The 25,717-nt window shown below is 50.0% G+C and overlaps 1 protein-coding gene across 1 annotated transcript in view; it reads right to left on the reverse strand.

Moving 5' to 3' along the window:
* Positions 1 to 25,717, reverse strand: part of SDK2 (sidekick cell adhesion molecule 2) — a 275,265-nt gene that overhangs the window by 54,850 nt on the left and 194,698 nt on the right. Inside the window, exons 13-20 of the mRNA XM_066386782.1 lie at positions 19,797 to 19,973; positions 19,320 to 19,456; positions 17,002 to 17,149; positions 13,270 to 13,410; positions 10,674 to 10,855; positions 10,140 to 10,255; positions 372 to 567; positions 125 to 223 (exon numbers count right to left, since the gene is read on the reverse strand). Coding sequence (XP_066242879.1) covers positions 125 to 223; positions 372 to 567; positions 10,140 to 10,255; positions 10,674 to 10,855; positions 13,270 to 13,410; positions 17,002 to 17,149; positions 19,320 to 19,456; positions 19,797 to 19,973 — 1,196 coding nt within the window. The remainder of the gene's footprint in view (positions 1 to 124; positions 224 to 371; positions 568 to 10,139; positions 10,256 to 10,673; positions 10,856 to 13,269; positions 13,411 to 17,001; positions 17,150 to 19,319; positions 19,457 to 19,796; positions 19,974 to 25,717) is intronic.

Consider the following 25,717-nt stretch of genomic DNA (forward strand, 5'->3'; position numbering starts at 1 on the left):
TCCTCTGAGTACTTTCTAAGGAAGAGTGGCTGCTGGGAGCTTTAGGATGGACACTGGGTGGAAGGCAGAGGGATGAACTAGAGGACCTTTTCCCCACCCCGGTTCGGTGACATGCAGTGCCTACCTGTGAGGATGCCATTCTTCTCCCCTGGCTCTTGCCAGCTGACCTTCAGCGAGGTGTCCAGGATTTCACTGAAGCTCAGGTGTCCCACAGGCCCAGGCACTGTACCCCAGAAGGCCCCCCACCCCACCCAGTATCAGTTAGAGCCAGAGAGAGACCACTGCCTGCAAGACAGCCCACGGTGTTCCAGGGGTGCCCCAGGAGGGGTGGGGGGGTGGCGGGACAGAATGCAGGACCGGGTGGTGCCTACCATCCTCATGGGTGCGCACCAGCTGTGGGGTGCTGCGTGGCCCGTCTCCAGGAGTGGTGAAGCAGAGCACAGACGTGAAATACTCGGTGAACTTCTTCAGGCCAGACACGAAGCCCACGTGGATGCTGTCTTGAAAGTTGGGTCGGGCAGTCACCATGGTAACCTCCTCTTCCTGCTCCGGCTCCCAGGCTATCAGCTAGGGAGAGGCCAGCATAAGGCAGGGCAATAAGAATATTCCAGAAGAGGCCGAGCGCTCTCTCACAGGTTGGGCTAATATAGAGAGTCCAGGAGCCCAGGTCCCTGTGGTCCCCCCTCCCAGATACCCACAGGCAACCACAGCATCTGTCCTGGGAGTTCGCTTTGGTGTGCTGCTGCATTCACTGAATGATGGCAAGGAAGCCTGAGGCATGATGGCTTTGTAGATTCCCACAGCAACCCCACAAGAGCGTTCAGATCTCTTATCAAGAGAGCTCCCATAATTTGCAGGTCCAGTGCAAAATGAAAATGGAGGGCTCCCCTGTGCAAAAATTATTAAGAACTTCAAGATGATGGCAGCGGAGCATCAAACCAAGGGTCGTTCTGAGAGTGGAGCCCTGAGCTACGGTGCAGGCTGAGCACCCATGAAGCCGTCCCTGTTTTTTATAGATGAGGAAACTGAAGCTCAGAGAGGCTAAGTGACTTCCTCTATATCACACATCTAGTAGGAAGTGGAGGGTGTCTAATTCCAACACCTGGCCTTCTACACCTTTCTCCATCTATGCTGAGAAAGCAGCTGCCCTGGGGTTCTCTTACACAGCTGGAACTTTGGTTCATGGATAACTCTTTTTTTTTTTTTTTTAATTTTCTGAAGCTGGAAACGGGGAGAGACAGTCAGACAGACTCCCGCATGCGCCCGACCGGGATCCACCTGGCACGCCCACCAGGGGCGACGCTCTGCCCACCAGGGGGCGATGCTCTGCCCCTCCGGGGTGTCGCTCTGCCGTGACCAGAGCCACTCTAGCGCCTGGGGCAGAGGCCAAGGAGCCATCCCCAGCGCCTGGGCCATCTTTGCTCCAATGGAGCCTTGGCTGCGGGAGGGGAAGAGAGAGACAGAGAGGAAGGGGGTGGTGGAGAAGCAAATGGGCGTTTCTCCTATGTGCCCTGGCCGGAAATCGAACCCGGGTCCTCCGCACGCCAGGCCAACGCTCTACCGCTGAGCCAACCGGCCAGGGCCTCATGGATAACTCTTATCTTTTAAACTTGTTACAAAATAAGCGCCGGCTGGGTAGCTCTTGTCCAGTATGCCAAGTTTGCGAGTTCGATCCCTGGTCAGGGCACATACAGGACTCAACCAATGATTGCATAAATAAGTGGAACAACAGGTCAGTGTTTCTCTCTTTCTAAAATCAATCAAGCAGTCAATCAATCAGTTTAATTGCTACAAGTTGGGATTTCAATCTTAACCATCACCTAGAGGCAGGCGCCAGCAAGAAAACCCCGTGGAGAGTCCACATCTCTTTCTGTGTAGCCTCAGCCCCTCCAAGCTGCACCCCCACTGCCCGAGCCCCCTTCTCCCCTTCCTTCTCTTCCTGCCTCCTGGTCCTTCACCTCACACTCCTCTTTTCCGGCTCCTTCATCTATTTCCAACAATGACAGCTGGTCTCAGAGATTTCCTCATTTATTTGAAGTTGATTAAATAGCAATTAATGGTGAAAAGCAACCCTTGATGAGTTTAAGTAAGTACGGGTATTTATAGATATAAAACAATACCGTTCTGATGTCTCCTGATTAACGCACGCCTGTAACAATGCTTAATCTTCTCCTTTTGTGAACACGTGTTTATACAGGATGTTTTGAAATTTAATTGGTATTGTGAAAGGATAGCCTATAGCAAGTTAATTAGACACTAATTAGACCCTAAAAATACTAATCAGAAATCCTAAGTGGCATTTAATAAGTATGTTAAATATCCTCCTTATTCCGGTTATCTTGTTCCATAGCAATTAAATTGCCGAACTTCTTTGGAGCAGATTAAGAAACAAGTTTAATGTCTTAATTTAATTTAATTCATGTAAATTTGAATTAATTGCGCCGTTAGAATGAACAGTGCAGTGTGTTCCCCAGTGAGTGCAAAACTGGGGTAACTGTCATTTTATGGGGTTTAGGCCCAATTACATTAAAAATTTTTTACTGCCAGAGGGGGAAAAAAAAAGGACAGAGTGTCTTTACTTTACAACAATATCACAAGAAATTGTCTCAAAAAGAGCCCAGAAGAGCACACGGTACCGGCAGCGCGGTGGGAAGTCACAACAATGACTTCAGGCCCGAAGCCCACAGTGGAGGCTGGACTGTGGTGGCATCAAAATATTTACTCTGGGACTCGAGCCACTTGTCCTCTCCCGCTGCCCCTGAAGAGCGAGAGCTTAGAGTGGAGAGGCCTCTCCTTCCAGGCCAGGAAAGTGCTATGCACCTTTCATCCCCAGAGGGGCTGGGCTCTGGGCGGCCGTCGGATGGATCTCAGGCCGGCAAACACACAGCAGCTGCAGTCTGCTGAGCTCCTGCTTTGTGCCTGGCACTGACTTCAGCCCATCACTGACCAGCCCCATCTCCGCAGCACAATGAGGCCTAGATGGGGACCATCGTCCTGTACCATTCCAGAAGAGAAAACTGAGGCTCAGGATGGTTGAGGAACTGGCATGGGAACCCATTAAGGACCTGGCTTCAGGTTTGCGGACCCGAGACCTTGGATGAAGACCCCTGAGCTACACGCAGCCGCTAGCTGAGTGTCCGGGGCTCTCCTGGCCGCCTCCAGGCCTGCTCTCGCTGCTCAGGGCTGGCACTGACGCTTTCTGCTAGGTCCTTGGTCTTGAACTCTAAGTGAACGTGGCTGCCCCGAGCATGGTTGGGGCGTGTGTGTGCTGGGGTAGGAACATCACACCTAGATTCTGGGACCAGCAAGTCTCCCTTAGAGAGCAGAGGCCCAGGTAGGCAATCTTCTGAGTGGTGGTGCTGAAGGTGGCGTGTGTGTGTGTGTGTGTGTGTGTGTCCATGTGCACACACGTGCAGGGAGGGCAGAATGTGCAGCCAAAGTGAAGACAAAGCAGAAGTCCAGCTCTGTCACTTACTGCGTGACCCTGGGAAATGTACTCAACCTCTCTGGGGCACAGGCTACTTACTACAGGGGACTGGAACAGCCACCTGGTGGAAGCAGTACATTATGAGGTTGAGAGTTTGGATGGTATATATGGCCTGCTAGCTTCTAGAGTTAAAAAAGTAAGAAAAACTCTCTTTCCCTTCCTTTGTCTTTCCCCTATCTATCTCTTTGCATCTGCACGGATTCACACTCACACTCTAGAATGTGAGAAACTAGCCACAGTGGATCCCTGGAGTGGGGAGCATCCCGGGGTGGGTGGGCCAGACCCAGGAAGACGAGGGCCTGGGGCAGGGCGCAGGACTGCTGCTACGCGACGATCCCTTTACCTCTGTGGGTGTTTGAATCTCGTAAATGTATTTTCTTATTAAAAAATTCAAGTAAAAAATAAAAAAAGACATAATCGGGGATTTTGGCAATAGTAGCAAAATTATATACATATTTATCCTTTGACTGAGCGATCTTATTTCTAAGGCTCCCTTTCAAGGTTAGACGTGAGAAATACGAAACGGTGCGAACACAGAGCGCCGTGCCACAGGAAGGTTGAAGCGGAAGACTGGACAGCACATGGCTGCCCTCCCCGGGGAGCAGGCGGGCCAAGCAGTGGGGGGTGTGCACAATGGAGGCGATACAGGTGTAGAAAAGGAACAAGGAAGGATTCTGTGTGCTGCTCCAGAGTGACCTCAGGACACAACATAAACAAGCAAGGTGGAGCAAGTGTGCGGAGTGCCTGTCATTCATCCAGACAGGAGAGGGTGTGCCTTTATATACGTCCCTACTTGCTTGTGTCAGAAAAGTATAAAGGAAAACCAAAACACACAAAAAGAAATCAAACCTATGGGGGGTGGGCGGATGGGGAGGGAGAGGACCAGAATTCAGGCGGATTTTCCCTGAATTTACTTTGCTTTGTAGATTTCACTGTGGATCCATGCAAATAGGCTACATAATTACAAAATGAAATTAAATTTAAAAAAAATCCATTTCTAAAAAAATCGAAATCTAAATGAAACAAATGAGCCAAAACTGTGTATTGAGTGAGTTGCAGCAAAATGAGACAGTGAGACTCTCTTCCAAGAGGCTCGGCGGCAACGGGCGGGTGACGTGCAGTGCGTCCCAGCTGGGACACGCTCTCAGAGCAAAGAGAACCACAGCGATCTGAAACTACGTTCGGCCATCAAAGTGGCGATACTGCTATTCTGAAACCGTTGCAGGAGATGGCGGGAGGGGGCAGGTGGGTAATTATGTTGGTGTTGTGGGAACTGAGTTCTCCGTCTGGAGAGAAGAGATACAGAAAGAAGACCAATGAGATTATTAAGAAGCTTATAGTCCTGAAATTGAATTGGAATTATTAGTATGGTTTTTTTAAACGTTTGTTTTTTAGAACTTATTTATTCATTTTTTAGAGAGAGAGGAGAGAGAGGGAGAAAGAGGAGAGAGAGAGAGAGAGAGAAGGAGGGAAGAGCAAGAAGCATCAACTCCCATATGTGCCTTGACCAGGCAAGCCAGAAGTTTTTTTGTTTGTTTGTTTGTTGTTGTTTTTTTACAGAGATAGAGAGAGAGAATCAGAGAGAGGGATAGACAGGGACAGATAGACAAGAATGGAGAGATGAGAAGCATCAATTATTAGTTTTTCGTTGCGCATTGCAACACCTTAGTTGTTCATTGATTGCCTTCTCATACATGCCTTGACCGTGGGCCTTCAGCAGACGGAGTAACCCCTTGCTCAAGCCAGCGACCTTGGGCTCAAGCTGGTGAGCTTTTGCTCAAACCAGATGAGCCCTCGCTCAAGCTGGCGGCCTCGGGGCCTCGAACCTGGGTTTTCTGCATCCCACTCCGACGCTCTATCCACTGCGCCACTGCCCGGTCAGGCCATGCCAGAAGTTTTGAACCAGCGATCTCCACGTTCCAGGTTGATGCTTTATCCACTGCGCTACCACAGGTCAGGCTAGTTTGTGTTTTATCTTAAAAAAAAAAAAGTATTTCCTAGCTGTTCAAAAACAGGGCCTAGAAGCAGTAGCCAATGCTAGAACAGGAGCTGCCCCGGTGCCCAGCCTGTGGGAGCTAACCATCAGCCCTACTACAGGGACAAAGAGCCAGGCCTGTATGGTGCAGTGGATGGAGCGTGAACCTGGAGTGCTGAGGTCGCTGGTTCAAAACCCTGGGCTTGCCCCGTCAAGGCACATACAACAAGCAACCAATGAACAAGTAGAGTGAAGCAGCTACTTCTCTCTCACCCCTCCCTACCCTCCTCTCTCTGTAAAATCAATAAATAAAATCTTAAAAAAAAAAAAAAAAGGAACAAAGACTCCTTGGAGACGAGGCTGATCCCAAGCACAGCGCAGGGAATGCAAACAGTCGAGACAGTTTAGGATATCTTGTCGCATGGACGGCAAGGAAGCTATCTGAGACCACTGGGACCATGTCAAAAGGATTCATGAGTCAACTTGAAGAGTCCAGTCAGTTTGGCATCAATAAGAATTATAACGGCAGTGGTTTGAGACCTCTCTGAGGTGTTTCAGAAAATCCTTAGGTATGCACTTATACTACCCAAAACAAACAAAACAAAGGCTCCCTCCACCTCAATTCAAAATCACCTGTCACCTTAGAAGTTAAGGAACCAGTTCATTATTCTGAAAATTGGCAAGTAATGGGAAAGAATTGAGTGTTGACCGTGCTTTTCCTAGATGAGTAGTGTGCCTCTAGATAACTATAAAGTTGGTAAGGAGAAAATTTCTTTCTTTTGGAAAGTATTTCAGCTAATAAATCCAGACAAAATTATAACATCAGACTGCCTCAATTTTGCAACTCCTATTGAAATAACAGACCATGCCAGGACGGTCAATGGTCACCACATCCCCGGTAAGAGACCGCCACGCACGGCATGCCTTCTGATGATCACGCGCAACGCTGTCTAGGGAGTCATAGCGTGCAAAAGTAATCCTCCAACCTGAATCTGATCGAGCCGCTCATTCTGAGACCCAATTTACGGCAAAGACAGTTTTTGGAGGCCTGTGTTAAATGACCCCCACAGGGATATAATCAGCACAATCCAGACTGTGGAAAATTCCATAGTACAAATGACTAAGCGTCTTTCCTCAATAAATTAGGAGAAAAAGAAAGAGAGCAAGAGAAGAGAGAGAGAGAATCTATAGATTAGTGGGAACCTAAGAAAACCCCGACGGGTTGCCATTGTGCGGATCTCGTTTGGACTAAAGCAGATGGAGCAGCTGGTAAGAGGAGCGATGGAGCAATGGAAATGGGGGCACCCACCAGGTACCTGATGAGATTAAAGGGACTGCTGATATCTTTAGTCACGAGAATGATAACGTCTTAAATAGAGACTTTATAGTACTTCTTTACAGAAATATTTGTGGACGAAATGATACGACCCTGGGAGTCGCTTCAAAATATTCCAGGGGCGTGGCAGAGGGCTGGAGAGCAAAGGGAACGTAGAGGGCTGTGAATTGGAAACTTGTGAAACCGGGGACGTGTACATGGTTCATTACGGGCCTCTCTCTATTTTAGCAGATGTTCGGAATACTTCACAATTAAAAGGGGAAAGAGTCTATGCTCACTGGAGATCTGCAAGGGACAAATACTTTTGTTTTTCTCTCCCTGTGGTGCTGAAGGCCTCCTCAGACTCCTCATGCAGATCCATTTGTACTTAGGGAAAGAAAGTTATTCTTATTTCTTTCTTTTTTTTTTATCTTTTTTTATTTTTCCAAAGCTGGAAACAGGGAGAGACAGTCAGACAGACTCCCGCATGCGCCCGACCGAATCCACCTGGCACGCCCACCAGGGGCGATGCTCTGCCCACCAGGGGGCGATGCTGTGCCCCTCCGGGGCGTCGCTCTGTCGTGACCAGAGCCACTCTAGCGCCTGGGGCAGAGGCCAAGGAGCCATCCCCAGTGCCCGGGCTATCTTTGCTCCAATGGAGCCTCGGCTGCGGGAGGGGAAGAGAGAGACAGAGAGGAAGGAGAGGGGGAGGGGTGGAGAAGCAGATGGGCGCTTCTCCTGTGTGCCCTGGCCGGGAATCGAACCCGGGACTTCTGCATGCCAGGCCGACGCTCTACCACTGAGCCAACCAGCCAGGGCCTTATTCTTATTTCATAATGAACTCAAGGGACACATTTTCTTTATTCCAATGCAAGAAAAGGTGCAGGCTCCAGCGCTGGCATCTGAGCATTGCAATTCCTCTGCCTTTGAATAAGTTACTCGCCTCTCGGGCCTCAGTTTCCTCTACTGTAAAATGGGGTGATGATGACACTTCTGAGGGCTCCTGCGTGGCTTGCATGAGAGCAGATCACGAGCGTAGCCCTGGCATCCCACCAGGCGCGCAGACAGTGCCTGCAAGTGTAGGCTCTTCTTTCTTCTCTGCTGGCTCCTGTGCCCAAGATAGCAGGGCGCCTCGTTCCTGTGGGCTCGTATCAAATGGCGCCTGGGTGCTGGGCACCCACAGGTTTGGGTGGGCTTCTGCAGCCTCCTTTGGTTCTGGGTCATAATGGATCATTGCCTTTATTGTCCTGGCCACTTGGCTGGCCTTCTTGGCACCAACCCAGGAGCCATTTGCTTTAGAAGTCTGCAGTTTAGCCCTCCCAGATGTGGAAGAAAACTTAAAATTGGCAACAAGAAGAGAACTGTTCCTAGCTCAAGTCCTCAGCATGAGCTGGGGATCCCCCTTCCCTGCCGCACCTCCCCTTCCCCTGGAGTCCCAATTAGCAGGCTTTCTAGCCAGCCAGGGCAGCCAGCATTCAGCCACAGCACCCTGCCCAGGACAGCCTGCTCGGCCTTGGTGGCCACCATTGGAAGTGAGAGGGCTGTGGCCAGGGCGTGGCCAGCTCTGGCACATATCTGCTTTGTCTGCTTAGAGTTCAAGACCACGGACCTAACAGAGAAAACAATGCCAACCCCGAGTAACAGGAGCAGGACCAGAGAGCCCCGAACACTCAGCTAGCAGACGATTCTGCTGTGACTTAAGCTCAGCCTCTTCCTGCCCAGACACCCACTCATGGCCAAGGCTTCTCGTCCTAGGAATAATCCTGGTTGTTGCATTCATGCAGACGTGGCACTGAGGGGGAGCAGGAACCTTCCAAGAGTGTCTGCAATCATCACATCCCCAGGTTCAAAGCCAGAGCCTACAGTTCTCTGCCGGTCATCATCACGCCCGGCTTCCTGACACTGCCTCTCAGATGCCCAGCCTAGTCTGGAGGCGGTCCCAAGCCACTGGGGTATTTGGCTTGAATCATGGCACAGGCCATGCTCTGTGCTCCTTAAGGGGTGAGAGGAGAGGCCAGGTGTGGGGTACAAGGTCTGGGTTCCAGGAGGGGATGGTTGAGATGTCCTGACTTTTAATGCAGTTACAATTATAACCATATTTACTGCCACTACCATCACCATTGCTGCTGTTACTATTAATACCATTGTTACTATTACCACCATTGTTACTATTACTACCATTGTTACTATTACCACCATTGTTACTATTACTACCATTGTTACTATTGCTACTGTTACTATTACTACCATTGTTACTATTACCACCATCACTATTTGTTATAGGCTGAGTTGTTTCTCCCTAAATTTATACACGGAAGTCCTAACTTCCAGGACCTCAGAATGTGACTGCATTTGGAGATAGTCTTTAAAGAGACAATTAAGTTAAAATGAGGTCATTAGTATTGGCCCTACTCCAGTCTGACTATTGTCCTTATAAGAAGAGGAGATTTGGACACAGGCACAGAGAGAGGGAAGACCATATGAGGACACAGGGAGAAGACAACTGTCTGCAAGCCAAGGACAGAGGTCTCAGAAGAAACCAACCCTGCCGACACCTTGATTTTGGACTTCCCGCCTCCCGGACTGTGATACACCTAATTTTTGCTATTTTGAGTCTCACAGTCTGTGGTGCTTTTTTTTTTTTTTTTTTTGTGACAGCCCAAGCAGACGGATGTATTTCTGTTACGACGATCACAACAATCATTTTCGGAGCATTTGTTATGTGTTTGTCATTGTGCTCAACAAATTACAAGTGCCATCTCATCCCATCCTCACACAACCCTAAGGAACAGCCACTATTACCGCCTTTGCTGGCAAACATGGGAACAGCTTGTTTTGGTTCCCCAGCAGCTAGAACACTGCATGGCATTGGGCTCCGTGAATACGTATCGAAGGAAGCTCAGAGAGATTCCAGAAGTTGCCCGGGGAGCCAGTGAGAGGCAGAGCTGGGACTTCCACCCAGGTCTGTGAGAGTCCCAGTCCCATGCCCCTCGTGCAGGGCACAGTCAAGTTCAGCCCAAGGACGCATGACCCAGCAAGATGCCTGTTAGAGCCACAGCTTAGCGGTTATAAGTGAGTTCTGTATTTTTGTGCCTGGTGTTCCTTAGTCTGAATCAAACCTGGTTTTGTTTATAAGCCAGTCTCACCGAGGATGTCCCCCTGTACTGGGTCACAGCCTGGGTGGTGTCCACACTCCCCACGGTCTGTACCTGGCCTTGGAGAGAGTCCTCGTGCTCTTTATTTGGCTTGAATCAATGATTTCAGAAACAGAGGGGGGACTCCGTCCTGCCCCCTCCTTTGCCTGTAGCCTCCCTCCCTGCCTCTCCCAGCTTCCTCCTGGGACAAGGACAGGCCACACATACCTTGTAGCCCTGGTTGATGCCGTTGATGAACTGGGGGCTGGGGGCGTTCCAGGTGAAGCGGATGGCTGTGGAATTGGTGGCTTCTGCATGCACATTGCCAGGAGGGACCGTGGGGACTGGAGGAGAGCAGAGAGGTGGGTGGGACTGAGGGAGGGGGGGACACAGTCTAGCTGTCTTGCCCAGGAAAGTAGAAAGAACACCGAGGTGGGGTCTGCAGACTGCTCGGCCCCCACCCCCTGTCTGCTCTTCCCTTTAGTGTAAATTTAAGATGTCTTCTTTCTCTTGTTTAGTTTGTGTTAATGAACGCTTCTGATCCATTTTGCAGGGGACTGATACAAGAAAGTAACAGATATGAAAATGCCCGGGGTGGTTTTCAGGTCCAACGCTAAACGTAAGCTGTTTCATGATCCAGTTAATGTGAACCTTTGTGGGGGGTCCCCGCAGCCCCGAAGCCTCTGCCTTCACCACACGCACCCCCAGCCTCTTCCTCGCCCCGCAGGCCTCCCGCCCCGCGGGGCAGCTGGGCACACCCACCTCCCTGCAGTGTCCACTCGGTGACTTTGCTGCTGTAGACCCCCAGCCCAGCACTGTTGTAGGCGGCCACCTCGATCTCGTAGTTGGTCCAGATAATGAGGTCCTCCAGCAGCAGGTTGTTGACGTCGGCATCTGTGATGTTCTTAAACTGGTACCCGACAGGCAGCCCGGCCAGGCAGTACCTGAGAGGGGGAAGCCAGGTCGCAGTGGGTTGGCACTGGCACGCGTGGCCTCATGCCTGGGAAACTGTCTGTGATGGTGCAAATGTTCCGTATCTGCAGCGTACTATCCGCTGGCCGTGTGGCTGCTGAGCCCTCGAAATGTGATGAGTGCAACCGAGGAACTTTATGTATTATTTATTCTTTTTAATGAATTTATTGGAGTGACGCTGGTTATTAAAATTATACAGGTTTCAGGTGTATAATTTTTATAATACATCATGCGTATACTGCGTTGGTCCACCACCCCACGTCAAATCTCCCTCCATCACCATCCCTCCCCCTGGACCCTCCTCTACCTCCCTCCACCCCTTTCCTCCTGCAGTCCCCACACTGTTGTTTGTGTTTGTGTCTATAATTTTTTTTTTTTTGTATTTTTCTGAAGTTGGAAACGGGGAGGCAGTCAGACAGACTCCCGCATGCACCTGACTGGGATCCACCCAGCATGCCCACCAGGGGGAAATGCTCTGCCCATCTGGCCGTTGCTCTGTTGCATCCAGAGCCATTCTAGCGCCTGAGGCAGAGGCCACAGAGCCATCCTCAGTGCCCGGGGCCAACTTTGCTCCAATGGAGCCTTGGCTGCAGGAGGGGAAGAGGGAGACAGAGAGGAAGGAGAGGGGGAGGGGTGGAGAAGCAGATGGGCGCTTCTCCTATGTGCCCTGGCCGGGAATCGAACCTGGGACTCCTGCATGCCAGGTCGACGCTCTATCACTGAGCCAACTGGCCAGGGCCATCTATAATTTTTTTTGCTTAATCCCTTCACCTTTTTTACGCTACCCTCCCAACGCCCATTCCTTCTGACAGTTGTCAGTCTGTTCTTTGTATCTAGGAGTCTGTTTCTATTTTGTTTGTTAGTTTATTTTGTTCATTAGATTCCACGTATGAGTGAAATCATGTAATACCTGTCTTTTTCTGATTGGCTTATGTCACTTAGCTTAATGATCTCCAGGTCCTTCCCGTAGTTTAAAAATTAATTTTAAAATAGCCACAGGTTACCAGTGGCTACTTGACTGTGGATAACATAGGTGTTGGGGATGTGTCTGGACGACTCCTGTTTTAGCTGGGGAGGAGGGCATTGTGGGATGGCTAACGAGGGTCACTGCGAGTTTCTGGGGAGATCTCCGCTCTCAGCCCGGAGGGGCCGTGGACAGGGGAGCTGTCCACTGAGGCTGGGCTGTTTTCTCCCTCCCTCTAGGACAGTGGCTCTCTCTTTTGATTATAATTCACTTAAGTAGAGAGAAAAACACCTGAGGCTTCCTACTCTAGCCATTTCCACCTCCCGCTGGAGAGAAAGAACACATGGTGATGGAGAAGTGAAATCTCTACAGGCAGATTTTGGAGGTTGCGTAGCTAATAGCAGAACCACAATGCACACTTCCCTTAGAGTCCAATTACTGGGAAATTAGTGGCCCCCCGTTATTCTGATGCATTGCTACACCGCCTCACAGTGGTTCTACAAGCCTCAGAGTGTGTGGAAAACACCCAGAAGGCTTGTTATAGCACAGATTGCTGGGACCACCCCAAGGACTCCCAGTCAGATCAGGGGTGGGACCTGAGAATCCACATGTCTAGCAGGTTCTCAGCCTGACACTGCTGCCGGTCCAGGGACTACACTCGGAGAACCACTGCCTTTTAGGGCTCACCAAACACCCACAACCAAAGAACTGCTAATGGAGCAGTCAAATCAACAAAAACTTCTTCCAAATGTTAGGATGCTGATCCCCGGGAGGTCCACAGGCAGGAGAGGAACACGTGAGTGTGCCTGGCATCTCACAGCTAGACAGAATCCGGGCACTGAGGAGTGTTCTCGGTGCCTTCCCACAACACGCTCCCTGAACTAACGCGAACTCTCAGTAACACTGAATAACTTTCAGGTTACCAGGGAAGCACCGTCGGTCAAAATGTCGATGTGCAAGTCTACCTAACTGGGATTCCTTTTGCAGTAAGGGCATAAGAAAGGTCTTCCACTTCTTGACTAGTTCTTGGTCCAGTGTTTTGTCCATTCATGGTCCATCCCAAGGGAAACCTGGTCTCAGATGGACCATTCTTGGTTCCCAGGTGGTTGGCCCCCAGAGAGTTAACTGTCTTGCTGTAGCCCTATTTCTTTGCGGCCTGGATATCAGACTTGCCTGTCCCCACAGCCTTTAGGAGATTATTTTGTATCTGGTCTCTCAATTGTTCCCCTTGGTTTCTGAGGCTCTCACAGCTGGAAGTTCTTCTAGATGTCTAACCTCAATCCTTCCTACCATAGGGTAGGCGTTTCTTGTTGCCTGACCCTTGTTAGATGGAGAAGGAATGATCCATGTGCATTTGCTGTTTCTAATCCACTCCCGAGGCCTCCCATCCCCCCATGGGCTGTCCCTCAGGTGGGCCCCTACCTGATGATGTAGCCCTTGAGGAGGCCATTCTGGTGGTTCTCAGGAGGTGGCTGCCACTGGATCATAATGGACTGGTTAGTCCGGCCGCTGGCGATGACGTTCTGTGGAGGGGCTGTGGGGGGCTCCTCGGGGAGAGAGACCCTGGAGAGGAAAACACCAGGAGCAGGTGGGTTTTCCCACTCTCAGTCCCGAGGGCCAATACAGGAGTTTAATGGGACAGGGTCAGGCTGAACCCTGCCCTTTGCTCTGTTCCTGGATGACTGCACAATTGCTGTGTGCTTTTGGGCAAGTCACTCACCCTCTCTGAGCTTGTTTCTTTAATTGTAAAAGAGCTGCAATAAAGTTCCCCTCACCTGTTTGTGAGACTGGTCAGGGCTCAAATGATATAAGGTATGAATGGGTCTTTTGGAAACATGGGTAAAGGACCAGATGTATATGTCTTCTGTGCAGTTAGAGTGCTGTGGGCCTCAGTTTCTCATTTGTCAAAGAAGCTGCTATTGGGGCCGTTGACATCCGTCACGACTACTTGCGTGTTTCAGAAGCAGGAGTGTTCCGTCCTCACTTCCCAGGGGCTAGCTGGTGGTGTGCTTTAACTGGGCTTCCAGTACCTACCAGCTGAGCCCAGGCTGGGCGGGGCAGGTCGGGTAGGGGGTGACACGCCGTGCGTGTGACAGCCAGTGCGTCTGCCTGCTTCCTGAAGTGGAGTGCTTGCATTTCTTTCTTGGGCATTGCCAGGGAATACAATGTTCCTACTTGGTGTGTTTTTCACATAACTGACATGCATCCGTTAAAAACAAAAGTTAGTTATTTTTGATGGATGTCTTCCCCTCTTTTATATTTTTTATGGTTCTGCTTTCTCATATACATCCTGCACACTCCTCTGTCTTGGTAACAGCCTGTGGGAAGGGTGATTTAACCTATTTCTTGGTGACTCAGGGCCATTAGTGTGAGAATTCATCAGGAAGATGAGCCAGCGGAGCCCACAGAACTGGAGAAGTTGTGGGGTGGTTTTCCCTGCACGTTGAGCCCTTTTCTTACTGAGACTTTGCAGCTCTCAAGGACTGGTGCTGTGCCCATTTGTTCCCTGCACTACCTCTAATGGTCCACACACAGCCCTGAACATAGTAGGTGCTCAATAAACAGTAAGTGAATACGTCTCCGGTAACTGCTTTCCACGCTGGGCTGTCACCTGCCACTTTTTCTCCTGTTAGAGTATCATGGCCTCTATGGTCCCCCCCCCCCCCCAGTGGAATCTGGAGAGAGCTTGTTGGAACTGTGGTGAAACTACACGATCAATTTAAGCCAGAGGTCTGAGTACACACTTAAGGGCATCTTTAAAAAAAAAATCTAACTATACTCATGGCTCCCTTGTCAAATATTAGTTGAGCGTATCTGCAAAGGTTTATTTCTGGGCTCTTGGTTCTGTTCCATGGGTCTATGTGCCTATTTTTATGCCAATGTCATCCTGTTTTTGACTGCTATAGCTTTGTAGCAGAGTTTGAAATCAGGAAGCACGATGCCTCTGGCTTTGTTCTTTCTCAGGATTTCCCCCTCATTTCTGTGGAAAATGCCATCAGAATTTTGATGGGGATTGCACTAAATTTGTCGACACATTTGGTGATATTGACATTTTTAACAATATTAATTCTTCTCAGTGAGGAAATGATCATCTCCTCAATGAACAATGTTGGGAAAAGTGGATAACCACATGCAGAAAGAAAGTGGACCCCTATCTTACAACACTCACAGAAATGAACTCAAAATGGATTAGGCATAAACATAGCACTTGAACCTGTAAAGCTCCTAGAAGAAAACACAGGGAGAAAGTACTCCTTGACATTGGTCTTGGCAGTGACTTCTGAGATATGACAGCAAAAGCACAAGCAACAGAAACAAAAATAAACAAGTTGGACTACATCACACCGAAAAGCTTCTGCACAGCAAAAGAAACCATCAACACAGTGAAAGGCAACCTATGGAATGAGAGAAAACATTTGAAAATCCTATCTCTGATCAGGGGTTAATGTCCACAATATATAAAGAACTCATATAACTCAACAGCAAAAGAAACAACCATTACAAAATGGGCAGACGACCTAAACGTGAATAGACATCTTTCGAGAGAAGACCTACAAATGGCCAGCGAGTATGTGAAAAGGTACGCCACATGACCGAATACCAGGGAAGTGCAAGTCAAAACCCAGTGAGATGTATCTTCACACTTGTTAAAATGGTTACCATCAAAAAGACAAGAGGTAACAACTGTTGATGAAGACATAAAAAAAGGGAACCCTTAATGCACTGTTGGTGGGAAGGTAAATTGATAACATGACTGTGAAAAACCATATGGCGTTTCCTCAAAATGTTAAGAATAGAACTACCATCTGATTCAGCCTGCTCACTTCTGGGTACATATCCATCCAAATGAATGAAAATAGGATCTTGAAGAGATATCTGCACCCCACGTTCAGTGAAACATTATTCACAACAGCTGGGATATGGAAACGATCTAAGTGTCCATCAAAGAACGAATGGATAAAGATGTGGCGCACATTCCCGTGCGAGCACACACACACGAATATTATTCAGCCATGAGCAAGAAGAAAATCCTGCCATTTGTGACAACATGGATGCATCTTGAGGGTATTATTCTAAATGAAATAAGTCAGACAGAGAAAGATAAATATTTTATGCTATCACTTACGTGTGGAATCTTAAAAAAGCCAGACTCAGAGAAACAGAGTAGATTGAAGGTTAGCATGGGCTGGGGAGTGGGGAAAGTGGGGAGGTATCAGCTACAGAGTGTAAACTTCCAGCTATAACCTAACAAGTTCTGAGGACCTAATGTACAGGTTGGTGATTATAGCTAACATATTATATTATATGCTTGAAAGTTGCTCAGAGAGTAGACATTACATGTTCCCATCACAAAAGGAAAGAGTAATTACTGTGTAATGGGATGGAGATGTTAGCTAACTACGGCAGTATTCTTTCGCAATATACGAGTGTATCAAATCAACAGGTTGTACCCCTTGAACTTACACAATGTTGCATGCCAATTATACCTCAATAATACTGGAAAAAACAAAAATAAACATTAAAATAGAGAGCAAAGTGCACAGCTTTGGTGCATACAATTTGTATTGCTGTTCTGACCTCTTGACATCTCCTTTCTCATTAGAGGTTTCTATGGGGGGAGAGGAGCTAGCTAGAATTTGCCTCTGACATAAGTGGGTATTGCCGTGTGATGTTTTAAAATGGAAGACCTGCTGTTTTTATTCAATGCTCATCATTTTAACAAAGCTTTGTGTGAAGCCTGACAGGGCTGGCTGCACACAAGGCCCTGGCTGTGGAGATCCAGCGGATCCCATATCCCTCTGGAAATGCACCCTCATGTCCCAAAGACGGCAACCTGTGGGCACGCAGGGCAGAAGGAGGCAAGTCTTTGAACCTGCCTCACTCCGGTTAGAGGGCAACTCAGTCTGGCTGGTGCTTATTCCGTGGCGGGTGCTGCTCACAGCACTTCCCAGGCACAGTCCTATTTTGCCGTTACTGCACCCCTGTGAGGCAGGGGTGAGAATCGTTACCCCATCCTACAGATGTGGACAGCTCAGACAGAACCGGTCAGGACCTGCCGGGCAGCCGGGGCCCCACGCTGCCATATTGGTTCTGGCAACAGGCAGCCCCTCTCGGCCCTCCCTCGGCCAGGGTCGCTGGGACCTGCCCCCTCACCTCTCCGTGTCCTTGCTGAACTGGCCCTTCCCCACATCGTTGATGGCACAGAGACGAAACTGGTAGGAGCGCGCAGGAACCAAGCCCTTGACCACCACCGAGGTAGATTCAGGGTCCACACTGGCCAGGAGAACGGTCCACGGGGCATCTGCAGGGACAGAGGGTGGAGGCAGAGGTGGCATCTTGGAGGGACATGCTTCTTACTCCCCGTTCTCAGCACTTGCCCGGCCTCACTTGGGCTAGCAGAGGAGTACCACCCCGCTCCTTTCTCCAGTAGAGGCTGGTTATGTCATTTTTAGGTCTCCTCAGCCCATGTGTGTGTGTGTGTGGGGGGGGGCGGGAGGGAGCTGGGCTTGGGGGAACGTGGGATGAGCTGGCAACACATCCCTCTTTTCCACCCCCACCCCCAAATCGATGAGCTCCAGGCAAACTGCATTTAAAACACCATTCCAATCCTACCAGCTAATTTTGGAGTTCATAGCTTGAGGATTTGGAGGATAAAAAGAAAAAGAATCACCACCACTTTGGTGGCTTCTGGCTCAGTGGGCCCTGAGTCCTGCACCTCATGGGTGTCTCCTTCATTGTCACAACAACCCCAGGGGGCAGGGGGCATCATTTGACAGCTGAGGAAGCCGAGGCTCCCAGAGGGAAGGGTGTGCTCAGAGGTAGAGGACCGGGAAGGGGGCTGGACCCCAGGCAGCCGTGCCCCCGCCCCCCGGCAGGGCGTGTGAGCCTTACTGTTCTCTGACATCTCCGTGCCCCCGCCCCCCCCGCAGGGCATGTGAGCCTTACTGTTCTCTGACATCTCCAGGACATACGCCGTGCCCCCCCCTCAATCCCCGCAGGGCGTGTGGGCCTTACTGTTCTCTGACATCTCCAGGACATACACCGTGCCCCCCCTCAATCCCCGCAGGGCGTGTGAGCCTTACTGTTCTCTGACATCTCCAGGACATATGCCGTGCCCCCCCTCCCCCGCAGGGCGTGTGGGCCTTACTGTTCTCTGACATCTCCAGGACATACGCCGTGCCCCCCCTCCCCCGCAGGGCGTGTGGGCCTTACTGTTCTCTGACATCTCCAGGACATACACCGTGCCCCCCCTCAATCCCCGCAGGGCGTGTGAGCCTTACTGTTCTCTGACATCTCCAGGACATACGCCGTGCCCCCCCCTCAACCCCCGCAGGGCGTGTGGGCCTTACTGTTCTCTGACATCTCCGTGCCCCCGCCCCCCCCCCCGCAGGGCGTGTGAGCCTTACTGTTCTCTGACATCTCTGTGCCCCCGCCCCCCCCCCCCGCAGGGCGTGTGAGCCTTACTGTTCTCTGACATCTCCAGGACATACGCCGTGCCCCCCCTCCCCCGCAGGGCGTGTGAGCCTTACTGTTCTCTGACATCTCCGTGCCCCCGCCCCCCCCCCCGCAGGGCGTGTGAGCCTTACTGTTCTCTGACATCTCCAGGACATACGCCGTGCCCCCCCTCCCCCGCAGGGCGTGTGAGCCTTACTGTTCTCTGACATCTCCGTGCCCCCGCCCCCCCCCCCCCCCGCAGGGCGTGTGAGCCTTACTGTTCTCTGACATCTCCAGGACATACACCGTGCCCCCCCTCAATCCCCGCAGGGCGTGTGAGCCTTACTGTTCTCTGACATCTCCAGGACATATGCCGTGCCCCCCCTCCCCCGCAGGGCGTGTGGGCCTTACTGTTCTCTGACATCTCCAGGACATACGCCGTGCCCCCCCTCCCCCGCAGGGCGTGTGGGCCTTACTGTTCTCTGACATCTCCAGGACATACACCGTGCCCCCCCTCAATCCCCGCAGGGCGTGTGAGCCTTACTGTTCTCTGACATCTCCAGGACATACGCCGTGCCCCCCCCTCAACCCCCGCAGGGCGTGTGGGCCTTACTGTTCTCTGACATCTCCGTGCCCCCGCCCCCCCCCCCGCAGGGCGTGTGAGCCTTACTGTTCTCTGACATCTCTGTGCCCCCGCCCCCCCCCCCCCGCAGGGCGTGTGAGCCTTACTGTTCTCTGACATCTCCAGGACATACGCCGTGCCCCCCCTCCCCCGCAGGGCGTGTGAGCCTTACTGTTCTCTGACATCTCCGTGCCCCCGCCCCCCCCCCCGCAGGGCGTGTGAGCCTTACTGTTCTCTGACATCTCCAGGACATACGCCGTGCCCCCCCTCCCCCGCAGGGCGTGTGAGCCTTACTGTTCTCTGACATCTCCGTGCCCCCGCCCCCCCCCCGCAGGGCGTGTGAGCCTTACTGTTCTCTGACATCTCCAGGACATACGCCGTGCCCCCCCCCCCCCGCAGGGCGTGTGAGCCTTACTGTTCTCTGACATCTCCAGGACATAACGCAGCAGGGGGCTGTTGCCATCGAAGGGCTTGGCCCACGTCAGGTTGATGGCCCTCCTCTCTGAGGTGCTGAGAGTCGCCACTGGGTGCTCAGGGGCGTGAGGCAGCTGCCTGGAGGGGAGAGACACGGTGGGGTCACCAGTAAGGGATGGAGTCAATTAACAGGTGGGCAGCCAGGACGCAGATTGAATATCCATGATACCTTGTGCTCAGCCATAAAACCTGGTCTTTGGGCCATCTACCTGCAGGTGCTTCTTTCCGGCACTGGAGCCCACCTGTCCCAAGCCATACCCAGACTCCCCTGCTCTTGCAGGGGACCCAACCTGGAAGGATGCTGGGGTGTGTCCTGAGATAAGGTGTGCGGTCCCAGGTCACCGGGTGGCCTGCCAAAATGAGCCTTCTCACTGCTGCCTACACCTCTTTGCTCGGGGCTTGGGCAGGCGGCCCTCACCTGACACGCAGGTGGGCACTGCGCGAGTCGTTGCCTCCGGCTGAAAGCACCCGGCAGGTGTACGTGCCGATGTCCCCCGACCACGTCTGTGAGATGTGCAGGGAGCCGTTTTTGTCCAGGCGGATGCGGGGGTTGCCCTCCATGCCCAGGGCGGCCCCGTCCTTCTCCCAGACATACCTAAGAGAAAGAAGAAGCAATAAGTAAAGAGAGAGAGGGAGGCAGGGGTGCTCATGGGGGTGCTCACGGGGGTGCTCATCCAGGCTGGTCTGCAGGACAGAGCTGTGAGGGTGGGCAGGGGGCAGTCCCCAGGCAACAGCATCCGTCATGGCTGTGGAGAGGGTGCCTGTCCAAGAGAGTTATCACATGAAGTCATTATCGGTCCTTTACACCTGCAGGTCAGGTCTAGGTCAAAGCCTGGATGCTTTTAGGCAGAAGCCATGGCCCTACAGCCAGCACAAAAGAGCAGACAAGAGAGGTATTCTTCTCCAGAGGTTAAAAGATTACAGCTGGGGAAAAAATAAGCATTTCCACCTAGACTACATTTTGGAATTAGTTTCATGAGAATCATTAGGTCCATGCATCACTGTGGCACAATGACTTGGGTGTCCAAAAAATCACTTTAGATCTGGTCAGTCAGGACAAAGGGGGACTTGAGGAATTAGACACAGGTCGGTGTCTGACAATAGGAAATGTCTCTGGCATTGTTCTGTAGGACACAACCATTGTTGCCATAAACATACTGAGGGTGCCAGCTCCAAGCAGGCCTGCTGCCCCCCCCCCCCGAAGGTCGATCAGGGTGCCCCGGGCCAGGGCAGGGAATGGGGTGGGGGCTGAGATGATTTGCAAGCAACCCATCACCTGCTCCACGGGAGACAGGGTGGTGGGCCTGAGCCACAGGGTCCTACAGCTATGTGGTTTAAGAGAAATGTGAGGTTACTAGGGAGCAAGAGACTTACATTTTTAACCTAAGTTAAAGAAAAGTAATCAGAAACATGGCAAGTACAGATAAGATAAAAATAAAGGAAAAGGAAAGTGGAAACATTCTCCTATGACGGGAGGCCGCGATGCCCATTCGTGGGGCCCTTCCAGCCTCTTCTCCCGGCCCCACCGGCAGCCACCGTTCTGCGCTCAGACTCCCTGGCCAAATGCTGCCTCAGCCACTCACCAGCGTTGTGACCCTGGGGATGTTTATCGAACCGTGCCGTGCCTCAGTTTCCTTATCTGTCAAGTGAGGAAAGTAACGCCTCCCACCTTACAGGGTGGCTTTAAAAACTGTGTGCGTGCATTTCAAATATTTAAAAAGTGCCTGCAGCATGCTAAATGATCAGCAAAGCTGAGCCACCGTTATATAGTTTTACTGACACAGCATATTTTCATATAAGAGACACCCAGCTACCTATCTGTGGATGAAAGGTGACAGCTCAGGGGAGGCCAGCCGGGGGTGGGGTGGGGTGGGGTGTCCTACAGACTCAGAGATGGAGAGAAGCCACAGAGGATGGTCTGAACACAAACAACCCTAACTAAAAGAGGGTCCTGGTGGGCAGTCACATCTAAGGCCTGCCGTGTCCCTCGCCTGACAAAGGCCATCTTTACCTTAAGCGAGCTGCCTATTGTCTTTTTGCATCTAAGACAACATGCCTTTGGAATGTCCGAGTGATCTTTGCCAGACCCCTCCGGGCACAGCCACAGCACCAGAGCCCAGACCACAACCTGTCCCTGTTACCTTGTTCCTGGCACACATCTCCATGTGCTGGGAATGCTAGCTAGTGACCATCCTGGACCCACCAATGTGAAAGAAGCACGTGTCTCTGTCTTACGCTTCATCCAATCCCAGAGCTTTCCCCGCTTTGCTTCTTCCCGCCTCTGTCATCTACCACCGATGGATTTCATGTAACCGCCTCTCATCTCCTTTGATTCTGACGTATAAAATAAGCTACCAAACTGCCATTCTCCCGAGCATTTTCTCAATCCATTGAGATTTTGCTTCCTGGCAATTCTCCATTTGGCTCAAATAAACTCATAAAAATTCTCTACAGCTTTGGATGTTTCTTAATTGATTTTTTTTTTAAGAGAGAGAAAAACATCGATATGCAGTTCTACCCATTTATACATTTATTGACTCTTGTCTGTGCTTTGACTGGGGATCAAACCCGCAACCCGGGCACAGGGGAATGATACTTTAACCAACTGAGCTACCTGGCCAGGGCTGGTTTGAATGTTTCTTATGTCAACACATCCATCCATCCTTTGCTTTCTCCACCCAACAAAATCATAAACTCTTGTCAACAAGGCATTTCTACCTCATGGTTTTGGTTGGCTGTTTTAAATACAATGCTCTGTAGTTGGATCTCGCAAAGCCACAGTCCAGTGCAGCTCCCGCTTGTCTGATATGAGAATTCATGCTATAATGAACATCTTTGCAGCAAAAATATTTACACACATTCTCAGTCATTTCCTGGAGGCTGAGTTCTCAGCAATGCAATCACCGAGTGAGCTTTGAAGGCTTTTTCTATGTATTTACAAATTGCAAAAGTAATCGCCTTCAGTCCCCCTCTAGAAAATGATCTTCCTCGTCAGAGTACCTTACGCTTGAGAAACAGCCTATGGCAAGCACACATTCTTTGTCCTGGGACGTGGGGCTGTGGGAAGCTTCTATTGCCACCCGCGATATGTGTTCGTGGCAAAACAACTCAACTCAGATCTAATGAGCGGTTGCTTGTAATGAGGAATATAAAGGACAGAAGAACGAGTGAACCACACCAGGAAAAAGCAGCTTGCCAAATCCAGAAGGCAGGCTAGTTGACAAAAGGGCTCAGCAATCTGTGGCCTGCGGTCTGCACGTGTAAATAAAGCTTTATTGGAATACAGCCCCGTGTGTTTCCAACGCACACCCATGTGTTTCCATATGGTTAATAAATATTTTTGCATTGAACTCTGGATCAAAATTTTCCAAAATAATTTGTCATTATAGACAGTTTAGTAGTTAGTCAGCCTACAATATTTACTCTCTGGTTCTTTACAAAAAAATGTTTGCTGATCTCCGTCCTGTAGAACTTACAATAGTTTCTCCAAAAAACCAACTGCATGAAAACAGAACAAAAACAAAATATAAAGAAAGGAGAGGGGGGCTGTAGAATAAGAAAGACACCCCGCCTGACCAGGCGGTGGTGCAGTAGATAGAGCATCAGATTGGGATGTGGAGGACCCAGGTTCAAGACCCCAAGGTCACCAGCTTGAGCACGGGCTCATCTGGCTTGAGCAAAGTTCACCAGCTTGGACCCAAGGTCACTGGCTTGAGCAAGGGATCACTTGGTCTGCTGTAGCCCCACGGCCAAGGCACATATGAGAAAGCAATCAATGAACAAATAAGGTGTCGCAATGAATAACTGATGATCGATGCTCCTCATCTCTCTCCATTCCTGTCTGTCCGTCCCTGTCTATCCCTCTCTCTGACTCTCTGTGTCTCTGAAAAAAAAAAAAAGAAAGGAAAGACACCCCAACCAAACACAAAGTGTAGACCTTATTTAGACACTGTGCTCAACCAACCAACTATAAAAACACCTTGGAGATGATCGGGGCAACTGGGACACAGGCTGGTATTAGCAGACCTCAAGGAATTGTGTATTGTGTTAGGTGTGAAGGGGACGTGGTTGTTATGGTTAATAACAAGTCCTTTTCAGTAAGAAATGTACCTTGACCTATTTAACGGTGAAATTACATGTTTGAGATTTGCTTTTAAAACACTGTTGTTAAAAAAAAAAAAGCATGTCAGGAGACAGATGAAACAACATGGGCAAAATGCCGACAAGCTTTGAGGCCAGGAGATGGGAACGTGAGGGTCGATGACACAGTTCTGTGTACTTGGGAGTGTGTTTGAACATTTCCAGAATAGAATGTTAAACATCCATCTGCCCATTGCACTTAGGGTAAAAAATAATCTGCCGTTATATATAGCTGGGTATTTAACAATTTGGGTGAGTGGCTTTCAGGCATTCCCCTCAGCTTGAAATAATATTACACAGTCCTCAGGAAATCAGAGATGTGGAAAATTATTTAGTGACAAAGGCATTCATAAACAGTATTTCTTTTATGTTAGCCAAAATTTAGAAACAACCCAAACACTCAGCATTGGGGAACTGGTAACATAAATTACACGGCACCCACAAAGTGGATGACCGAACAATCGTACAACGGAGTTTATATGAAAATGTTTATGGATGAGGAAGAGCTCCTCAAGAAGTTCTCCAGGGAAGAAGCAGGTTAATAAAAGGTGGGTTTCTGGTTTTTAAAAATGGCACTCAAATACTATGCTTTTTAATTGGGAGAAATAAGTATATTTCTTTTCTTCTTCTCTATTTTCCTCTCCATTTTGGGGGGCTCATCTGCATTTTCTATGTTTTCCTCCTAAAATGGGTACCTATTAGCTATATAATGAGAAAGAGAAAAAACTCCAGTACAATATTGATTAATATTAATTGTGGCTGAGAGTGGATTGCTCAGATCGATTCTAGACTGGGGTTCCAGTATCAGCTGGGAGAGTTATCTTCTGGAGCTGTTGGGGAAGCAAAGGGGTTCCCACTGTTAACCCCGCCAGCCCAGGCTGCCACACCCACACCCTGGCTTGGTCCTGAGGACACGTGATGCAGGATTCAGTGCCTGGCGCCTGCATCTGACTGGACTGTTCAGCTCCTTTCAGCCGTCTGCTCAGGGCGCCCGAGTGAGTCTAGGACCGGGGTTTTCAATCCTGGTGACATATTAGAATCACCTTGAGAACTCCTAAAAGATACTGAACTCTGGGGCCTAGCCCACCCCCAAGACTCACTTTGGATGGTGGAGGGCAGCCAGAAAGCCCCTGATCCAAGTGCAAGAAAGACAGGTGTGTGTGTGTGTGTGTGTGTGTGTGTGTGTGTGTGTGTGTATGAATGTGGGAGTGGCCTTGGTCACACTCAATTTTGGGGGGTCGGAGAGACCAATTTTGTTCTTTCTTCCCATTTAGAAAAGATTGTCCTAGATGAGGAATCCCAACCTAGGTGAGGACCCCTCCGGTCAACTGGAGCAGTGGCTTCCCATCCATAGGTTTCTGAGGGGCCTGGAGAATGGGCTGGAGGTACTGTGACAGGTCCCCAAATCCCTTTGTTCATACAGAATTGTGTAGAGGAAAGATAAAATGTGTCCGTAGTTTCCAAATTTTAGTAGATAACATTTCTTTTTATAAATAAAAACCCAATTTATTTTAGTGTTATACTGAGTTAATATAGCTAATTGCCATAAAAACTTTCAATTAATGGATGCCACTATTATAGCTACTATTTATTATGTGTCTGAGACCCACAGCAGTATTCTACAGAGGGAGGTGTGGGCTCTCTTGGAGGACCTCTTTACAGCTGGTATATTATATTTTTTAAACAAAAACCTAATAATCCAAGGAATAAGCATAATTTGGATTTCCTGTTGACAATGTTCTAACTATGTCTCTGTGGCTTTTAGGCTCCTTTTTACATTTGTGCTGGCATCACATGATGATAGCAGTCAATGTGGAGTGTTAAATGAGGGGCTTCTCACACTGGGGCCTGAGACGGATTCTCTGGGAATAGGTGTTGGTCTGCAAGTCCAACCTTGGCTTCCAGGGTCCTAATGCTGTGGCTGTACAGACTGTCATATGCCCAGTGGCCACCAGATGGCGCCCCAGAATGCAGTTGCCTCTGGAGCGGAGGGGTCATCACTCCAAGGGGCACCAGTGCCTGGTCCCCTCTAGCTCTGATGCTAGTTGATTTGGCACTGGTATTGACCATAACATATGGAAGCAATGTGGAGGGAGTATTTATTTTTAAGGAAGCAGTTAAAATTTTTACTTAGCCTCCCGGAGCTCAAGGGAGAGCCCAAAGGGACCATTTTCTCCCGGTTTTAGTTCCCAACGCCTT

This window comes from Saccopteryx leptura, chromosome 5, assembly GCF_036850995.1.
Source record: "Saccopteryx leptura isolate mSacLep1 chromosome 5, mSacLep1_pri_phased_curated, whole genome shotgun sequence".
Classification (NCBI taxonomy): Eukaryota; Metazoa; Chordata; class Mammalia; order Chiroptera; family Emballonuridae; genus Saccopteryx; species Saccopteryx leptura.